A 9,539-nucleotide genomic window follows, 5' to 3' on the forward strand; every position below is an offset into this window, starting at 1 on the left:
TACTGAAACCAGTGATTATACCGATAACCTATGCATATCAGGGAAATATGTTTTACCTGTACATATCGCAGGAAATAAAAACTTTTTATCAACAAACAGTAGTTATGTACGCCATGTACTATATAGGTAAGGGAAAAAGTTCACTGAACATGAAATCACATACATATTTGTTAATAAAAGGTAGTCATAAAATGCCTGGAGTTATAAACGATGCATTATATTAATGATGTCATTAAAGAAGTATGCAACAGCTAACAACTAAAATAGATAGGCTTCATTTTAATAAGTATCATATTTTTTAGTGTAAAACTTCAAAGCTGATGTAGAGTATAGAATTTTTAATTAATCTTACAAGCATTACGGCAAATTGTTTTTGTATGTGTACATAATATCTTTATTTTGGTATCAGAGATATGAAACAGCAAAGTAAATTTGTTTTTTATATGCCTATACTTAAAAATTCATTACAAATGATAAGGAAAGACGTGAATTGCTGCTAATTTTTGATATTCACACGTTAGAATCAATTTCAAATTATTAAAATGTTATAGTTTCACTTTTCACAAGTGTTATCTTGAATCATTACGTAAATTTATCTCGTAATGATAAGGTATATTTTTAGAGTACAACTACTTTTATTTTTACTTAAGAAATACACGAACATAAGAATCCAGTGTGAATAATCAGTTACTTATAAAAAAAATTTAATGCAAAATACCCAAAAATTTTTTATGATTCAACAACGTTATTAGAAAGTTGTTGCAAATAAACCCAGTTTGAACTCGGTAATAATAGATAATAATTTTTTATTCTAACTTGGCAAATGTCTAAACGAACGTATATGCCACACAACAGGTTAGATTAAAATATTTTTCGCCAAATTTTCATTTTCCATAAAAATAAGATGGGGAAATACGTAAGTTATCGTTTTATTTCACATTTTGTGAATTGTGTTTTTAAAAATTTAATAAAAGATTAATTAAGGATCTTCCGTATCAACTAAAAGTGGTATTAAATGATAATTATTGGGTTTTATTTAAAAACAAACCAACCAATAATAAATAAAATTGTTAAGTAGTTATTATTTTCAAACAAAACTAATTAAAATTTTGCCTAATTTAACCCAAACAAAGCTTTCGTAAGAAAATGTTCATATTAGTAGAAAAACTAAAATTTTTGATACAATTAGTAGGCATGGAGGAATGATTGGACAAGTAAATTTGAGATGTTAATAACAATTACTCATTTTGACTTTTCTTAGATGGAAAGTAGACACATGAAACTATAGGATTGATAAACAAGGCCAAACACGTTGTAAGGCTCCATGTACATGTACAAGTCACAATAATAATTATTAAAATTAATTAATTTACCTACAGTAGTTGAAAATATCAGGTCAGGACTGTTGCGCTTTTTCTCTCTATTAGCAACCCGAAATCATACATTAAAATTTTAAAACAAGTTGCTCTTACAACATCAAAGTTAAAGTCTCCTCCAGCGAAACACCTGCATCTCTATCAATAAACTAACGCCAACACAATTTTTAAGAACAGACACCCAACTACGTTTAGATACTATAATGTATACGCAAATTAAATGCACTATATAGTAAAGAAAATGTACCAACGTTTTGAAAAACGCAAAATAACAGGACAGAATGTAACGAAGCTCCGTTTCCGACTGTGATTACGAGATCTGTTTTACGTGTTGTCTCTCAAAAGACAAGCCATTCATGCTCTCCGCGTCGTGAAATAATCGTAACTGAAGTTGTTAACGATCGTGTGCGAGTAAATAAACAAATTTTACAAGCCTCTGCTTTTGTCTTTGCTTTTCTACCGCTCCCGTTCATAGTTTTCTATCGCGAGGAAGTCACTGTAAAGTCTTCGTTCTTATCTTGAGTCAATCTTAGCATTTTTCGAAAACTAAATTTATTGAAATTCCTAACAAATTTCATCTTACAAGGTAACAAGTCCTTCTTTTGAACATGTTAAATCATTTGTTAAAGATTTCAATAAATCAACGAAAAGTGAAAGCTTTCAAAAACTGCTTTTTCTAAAAACAAACGTTGTACCGACGTACTTTAATTTTTCAAAATTTCGTAAATAGTCATCATCATCATCATAAGGTCATCAGTCCTAAGACTGGTTGGACACGTACCTCCACTTTTTCCTATCCTGAGCTAAACTTCGCATTTCCCTAAAACTTGAATATCCCACATCCTTAACTATTTGTGAACAGTAATCTAATCTACGTCTACCTCTACCCCTCCTAACTCCTGTTTCTGCCTCTAATATGTCTCTGACTAGACCTTCATGCCTGAGAAGGTGTCCTACCAACCTATCTCGCCTATTTTTTATTGACTTCCATAGAGTCCTCTGTTCTCCTATTCTTTCCAATACCTCTTCATTTCTAACCTTTTCTACCCACGATATCCTCATCATCCGCCTATAACACCACATTTCGAACGCTTCTAACCTTTTCTTTTCCGCCGCTCCCACTGTCCATGTTTCGCACCCGTACAACGCCGTGCTCCAAACATACACCTTTAACAACCTTTTTCGAATTTCTAAATTAACCGTTCGCGAGCATAGAAGTGACTTCTTTTTATTAAAGGCGACACGACCCTGCGCTATCCTCTGCTTTATATCCCTACTACTCCTTCCATCCTCACTTATCTGACTTCCTAGGTATCTAAAATCAGCCACTTCTTCTAATTTTTCGTCTCCTATCTTTATATTCGCTCTTTCCCTACTTTTTCTTCCCTTGCATATCAGTATTTTAGTTTTACTTTTATTTATAAATAGTAATAAAATTTTATTGCTTCTTTCTTATTTTCCTATTCCACCAGAAGTTTTTTGAGAGATCCCAAATCTCCCTAATATTTCTATGTATGTTTGCAGATACCTACTATATGTGTTTTCTTATTTTTAATAAATTATTTAAAGGTTTGTATACGCAAATTATTATAAAAACCGCAATTATGTAGCACCTCACAACTGCACTTGATATTAGCACCAAAGTCAAAAAGAGAACTTTAATTATTAAACCGATTTTATAGATAGGTAAAGAAAATAATTTTTGGAGAAAAATTTCAGGTGAACATTTTGACCGGTTACAAACGCGATACTGGTAAAAGTATCATGTCGTCACTACATATACGTATAACGGAAGAAAACAGAAATAGGAAAAAGACATGCTGGCACATCTCGCGGGGTCTACCACTCTTTCAAAGACACACGACAATATTTATAAATACTCCTGGAAACGGTTGATTTTAGTACTTGGGTACAATGTGGCTTCTATATATATTGTACACACATATATTACATTATAACAATTGTCCAGATCCATCAAACGGACGAGGAAATCGGGAAAAATCATAGAAAAATGCACTGNATTAATTTACCTACAGTAGTTGAAAATATCAGGTCAGGACTGTTGCGCTTTTTCTCTCTATTAGCAACCCGAAATCATACATTAAAATTTTAAAACAAGTTGCTCTTACAACATCAAAGTTAAAGTCTCCTCCAGCGAAACACCTGCATCTCTATCAATAAACTAACGCCAACACAATTTTTAAGAACAGACACCCAACTACGTTTAGATACTATAATGTATACGCAAATTAAATGCACTATATAGTAAAGAAAATGTACCAACGTTTTGAAAAACGCAAAATAACAGGACAGAATGTAACGAAGCTCCGTTTCCGACTGTGATTACGAGATCTGTTTTACGTGTTGTCTCTCAAAAGACAAGCCATTCATGCTCTCCGCGTCGTGAAATAATCGTAACTGAAGTTGTTAACGATCGTGTGCGAGTAAATAAACAAATTTTACAAGCCTCTGCTTTTGTCTTTGCTTTTCTACCGCTCCCGTTCATAGTTTTCTATCGCGAGGAAGTCACTGTAAAGTCTTCGTTCTTATCTTGAGTCAATCTTAGCATTTTTCGAAAACTAAATTTATTGAAATTCCTAACAAATTTCATCTTACAAGGTAACAAGTCCTTCTTTTGAACATGTTAAATCATTTGTTAAAGATTTCAATAAATCAACGAAAAGTGAAAGCTTTCAAAAACTGCTTTTTCTAAAAACAAACGTTGTACCGACGTACTTTAATTTTTCAAAATTTCGTAAATAGTCATCATCATCATCATAAGGTCATCAGTCCTAAGACTGGTTGGACACGTACCTCCACTTTTTCCTATCCTGAGCCAAATCTTCGCATTTCCCCTAAAACTAGAACATCCCACATCCTTAACTATTTGCAAATAATAATCTAATCTAGGTCTACCTCTACCCCTCCTAACTCCTGTTTCTGCCTCTAATATGTCTCTGACTAGACCTTCATGTCACTATAACTGCTTCATTTATTTAAAATATGAGCAAACTTTGTCCGTATAGTTTTCTAATTTTATTTTTCACCTTGATGCGCACCTTGACAAATCAGAAATAGAAGACAGGAGATAATGAATAAAAAATTTCCAACTATTGCGAAATTAACTATTTAATGTGAAAAAATGCAATTTTTACAATAAATTAATTTGCTTATTAACTATTGCAATTTACACAACCAGCTACACATTAATATTAAACTCATTATGAATAAACACGGTGTTTTTATACGCTTAATTATCCTACAATAAATTCAATTTTCTATAAAATTGTCACTCTTATCGGTTGGTCCAAAGACATACTGTATANATTGCGACAAGAAGAAACACAAAACCGAAAGAACCTCCGTATTTGCAAAAATACTCTTGTTAAATAAGTTTTCCACTTTTTTCTCGAAGAAAAATTCATTACACATTATTGTTCACACTTTATTCTTTAACTTTTTTTCGTCACTATGCACTCGTTAAAACACAACACAACACAATAACTCTAATAATAATATATAAATATCAGAAAATATTATGGACAACTATTGTTTGTAGCCGTGACATTCAGAAAGAAACATCTGAACACCAGCGAATTTACAAATTTAATAGCCGGGTAATACACAAGCTAAAGTTCAAACAAACGACAAAAAAGACGACGGTCAAAACAAATCAAGTAGGCGGAAATTACAGGTACACATGATTATTATTAATACGCTAAAACGCCTCAAGTCAACACTTGTTATTACAAATTATAAAAATGAAAATTTTACAGGGTAATGGGAAAAGAAGGAAAATTCTGCAACGATATTGTTGTAAAAGAACGAAAGTCTGTAAATAAATAAGAAATGTATAAAACCATATTAATGTATTTTGATGATTCATTAGATTCTTTGTAATGATGATATCTTATCTTTAGGAAATTCTACCATAGATCAATTTGGGTGAAACTAAAATCTTTACAGAAATGATCAGAGGGGTTACTAAACTAAAATCTTTACAGAAATGATCAGAGGGGTTACTTTATAAATTCTATACTTTGTCTGATATAACTAAATGAGATATAAGTATTGTCACATGTATGTATGTAGGAAACCCAACATACATAGTGGCAATAAAGACCAGGTTTCTAGAAAGCATATACTGGATCATTCTAGAACACGGCCAGCCTCTATAAATAGTTGTCGCGAGATCGAGAGTCGAAGTCTTCACTTTTTAGCGTGAGTCCACCCATCACTTTAGAGGTGGACGACCTATTTCGACGGTTTCTCCCCCAAATACTCCCGTCTCCTCCCCACAATCAACCCCACTCCCAACCTTTCCATTTGCTTCCCGGAAATGTCCAATGTCAGGTTGATCTTCCCCCTCGAGGAGCGGTTTTAGTAGGTAAAAATCCCACATTACCTCCCTTCAAGAGGTTTCTTTTGAAGATTTTCCCTCCTCGAGAATAATCTATACAAAAAATATCGAGAATGACTGTGAGAGTGGGAAAGTTCGAGGCGATACAATGCGAAGAAGTGACAAAGTGTTCATATAGTGGTGAATTGGTAACTAATTAATAACAGAATTGTTAATTAGACAGCGATTAGTTAAATAAAGGTGTAATAGTGTGAGAAAGGTGTCTAAATACGTGACAGTATTATGATATACACACGAATCCATCAATTCCGGTCAAACATTACGAGGGTGGATTGATAAGTTTCCGGCCTAACCAAGAGATGACGCCACTAGGCCTACCTTGAGGTGACATTCTATAGTACCATCCTTGGATAGCTTGTAGCTATAGTTTCAGCCCGATCTCCTTGCTAGTGTAGGTTTGACAGCACGCTGAACAAGACGCCTCTGTGGTTTTCGTAAAAATGGAAAAGCAGGAAAATCGTGCTGTCATCAAATACTTTTATTTGAAGGGGTTAACGCCGAAGGAAATTAAAAAAGAGATGGACTCAACACTGGGGACATCCTCCCCGTCATATTCAACCGTTAAGCAGTGGGTTTCCGAGTTTAAAAAGGGTCGTGTGAGCACCTCTGATGGGCCTCGCTCAGGACGCCCCGTTGAGGTCACAACTCCAGATATGATCGAAAAAATTCATCAAATAGTGCTGGGAGACCGCAGATTGAAAGTGCGTGAGATAGCTGAGACCTGTAAGATGTCATATGAACGTGTGCAACATATTTTGCACCAACATTTGCATATGGAAAAGCTCTGTGCAAGATGGGTGCCGCGTTTGCTAACAGTCGACCAAAAATTGATTCGAAAAAACATTTCTACCGCAAATTTGTCATTGTATAAGCGTAATCCAAGCGAATTTTTGCGTCGATTCGTAACCGTTGACGAAACGTGGGTCCACCACTACACTCCTGAAACCAAAGAACAGTCTAAACAGTGGATTGGACCAGGGGAACCAACTCCAAAGAAGGCAAAAACAATTTTTTCGGCGAACAAGGTTATGGCTACTGTTTTTTGGGATGCAAGAGGTATTATATACATTGATTACCTTGCAAAGGGTAATACTATCACTGGTCAATACTACGCAGACTTATTGCAACGTTTGAGCCACGAGGTGAAAATTAAACGACCTCATCTGGCGAAGAAAAAAATCTTGTTTCATCACGATAACGCACCAGCGCACACGTCAATCGTTGCGACGGCTAAAATCAACGATCTAAAGTTTGAATTGATGCCGCACCCTCCTTACTCTCCAGACCTAGCCCCGAGTGACTATTTTCTGTTCCCTAATCTCAAAAAATGGCTTGGCGGTAAGAGATTTGCGGACAATGAAGAAGTAATCGAAGCTGTAAATGGTTATTTTGAGGAGCTTGACGAATCAGTCTATAGAGATGGCATTAATAGACTGGAACACCGCTATGAGAAATGTATCAGCCTTGGAGGAGATTATGTTGAGAAATAAAAAAAAAAAATTTTTAAAAACCTTGTTTTTCTTGGTCAGGCCGGAAACTTATCAATCCACCCTCGTACTTTATTAATGAAGGAGAGTTACAGTTAGTCAAACTCATACAATCCCGCGAGTTAATTATTAATAAAATAACATTATCGGAAGTACACCGGTGCTGTTAAGTAACTAATTAAACTTTCAGTGTGAGATTGCAATCAAAAATCTGACATAATTTATTTACAACGAGTGCAGCTAAAAACAGATAAGTCGACGATCTACATCAGTTAATAAACTTTTTCGGATTAGAAAATTGATATACAGACATAAAAATAATTATTGCTGTAATTGGTGATACAGTTAAATTCCAGGAAATAATTAATTTTATTTCAATCGCTCGAGGTTTTAATAACAATAATACAGTACAAAAAGAAATGGATTGAGCTTTCGCGAAATGTTCACCTTTTACAAACTCGTTATTACTATTTGTACGAAACTCGAAAAAAGATGGAACTTGGAAGTGCAGCTTTCTGCAGTAAAATCCTTGAGCTTTTGTTCGCAGGAAATGTGGAGCGCAATGTAACATCAGGCACATAATTATAAAGCTTTCGAAAACGAAGGATCCCTGAAGGTACGTATACGTAGTAGCTTTTTTTGTAGGTTGACACAGAAACAAAGAACTTGAAAAGACGCTTGCAGCTTTTAGCGTAGGTAGTTTTGAAGAGATCTTACGAATAATTAGGCCATTTTAAGATTTTTGAAAAATGTCCTTCTTACTTCTTCATTAGATCATCCTTGTAGCAGCAAATACTGCTTATGAGCGTTCTAAGGAAAAAAAGTCGTACTGGTAATTATTAACGTATTTTAACAAAACAATTTTCCAGGGATCGAAACAATTCTTGAGATGCGTTATTTCATTAATATTTTTACTAGATAAACATTACGGGTTTTATTATTTATAATTGTTAAAAAAAACGATCGGAATTTCATAAGAAATTGTAGTTGTTGTGTTGTTAATAAAAGAATAACGTAAAAGTCGCTAAACAAATGGACTAATACATTTCTGAAACATTTTTTTTATTACAATATATTAATTAAAAAAAGCATTTATTAATACATACAATAAGTGACATGAAAATAGGAATTTAAATATCAATTGCATATTATGTGTATTTGAATAAAAATGGTGAATGCGCCTGGCATATCAGCAATCTTCTGATGATTTTAATCAATACTATCGATTTTCAACTACAAATCAGTTTTACCAATTGTAAGACTAAATAAGCTAAAAGTTACATGTACTGCAAACAATTTTCAATCAATTTTTGGTTTGTGTTATTCACCGACGTGATTTATTAAGGTCAATTCAAAAATTTAAGTTTACAAATTTACAAAGTGATATAGATTACTCATAAACGAATCAATTACTGTCTTCATGTTAATTTGATACCTGTCGCACGTGAACAATTAAAACTACACAAGAGTACGTACGAACATATAAACGCATAAATACATGTACCTACCTATAATAATAAGTTTTTATTAATAACAAAGTTTACAAATAGCATATCAGTTGTTACTGAAAACAATACTCTTTAACATGGTTTCCAGTAATAACAAACAATTCGATAATAAACGTGCGTATTGTTATTATTAGTCACCCAGTTCAAGCAGTTTTTATTGCAGATGATGACAAGGTTAATAAATGTAAAAATCAGTGCAAACATTATAAACATTAAACTTTTACAAAACAAAACACGTAACGACAAAAAAAGACTTCGATTATTATTTATCTATGCATGAATCATTATGTATAAGTATGATATAGAATTATCCCTTAGAGTTATCTAATAAGGGGGTCAGTTCGTCAGAGGGTGCGTTTCTGTGTCAATGGCCAACTGGTTTTGCATGCCCAAAGGGTGAATTATTTATATTACGGATAAAAGCCACATAGCAAGGGGTTAGGTACTTAAATATTAACAAATACATCTGCTGCTTGCTTGATTTCAAGATAGAAACATGGTTACGGGAGGGACCGAGAGGGCCAAAGCTCATGATACATTAAAGATTCAGGCCCATATTAATTCAACAAGATATAACGTAAAATTTAACGATTAAGCTAACGTGCCTATCACGTTGAGGTTGGCTACGCCAGGATTCGTTTTCAGCAAGTAGATATCCACACAAGTGGACCTTGTTGAAAAATACGTAATCCTAAAATGTAGCATCGTGCTACAGATGGCGTTCACTGTGCCGTTTGTAGTATTTTCT

General features: G+C 33.8%; 1 protein-coding gene across 13 annotated transcripts in view; it reads right to left on the reverse strand.

Annotated features, from left to right (window-relative positions):
• LOC108734385 (focal adhesion kinase 1) overlaps positions 1-9,539 on the reverse strand; it is a 42,639-nt gene that overhangs the window by 23,843 nt on the left and 9,257 nt on the right. For 3 of the 13 annotated variants that reach the window (XM_025975846.1, XM_025975847.1, XM_025975845.1), the window contains exon 1: positions 1,473-1,774. The exons of 1 other annotated variant lie outside the window; for it this stretch is intronic. In XM_025975846.1, the coding sequence (XP_025831631.1) occupies positions 1,473-1,477 (5 nt within the window). In that variant the 5' untranslated portion in view covers positions 1,478-1,774. Of the gene's footprint in view, positions 1-1,373; positions 1,775-3,406; positions 3,418-3,505; positions 3,788-4,702; positions 4,921-9,539 lie in introns of those variants that run through there. 9 more of the 13 variants (XM_025975848.1, XM_025975849.1, XM_025975855.1 and 6 more) reach the window with 8 other exon arrangements.

Source organism: Agrilus planipennis, unplaced genomic scaffold, assembly GCF_000699045.2.
Source record: "Agrilus planipennis isolate EAB-ADULT unplaced genomic scaffold, Apla_2.0 scaffold54, whole genome shotgun sequence".
NCBI lineage: Eukaryota > Metazoa > Arthropoda > Insecta > Coleoptera > Buprestidae > Agrilus > Agrilus planipennis.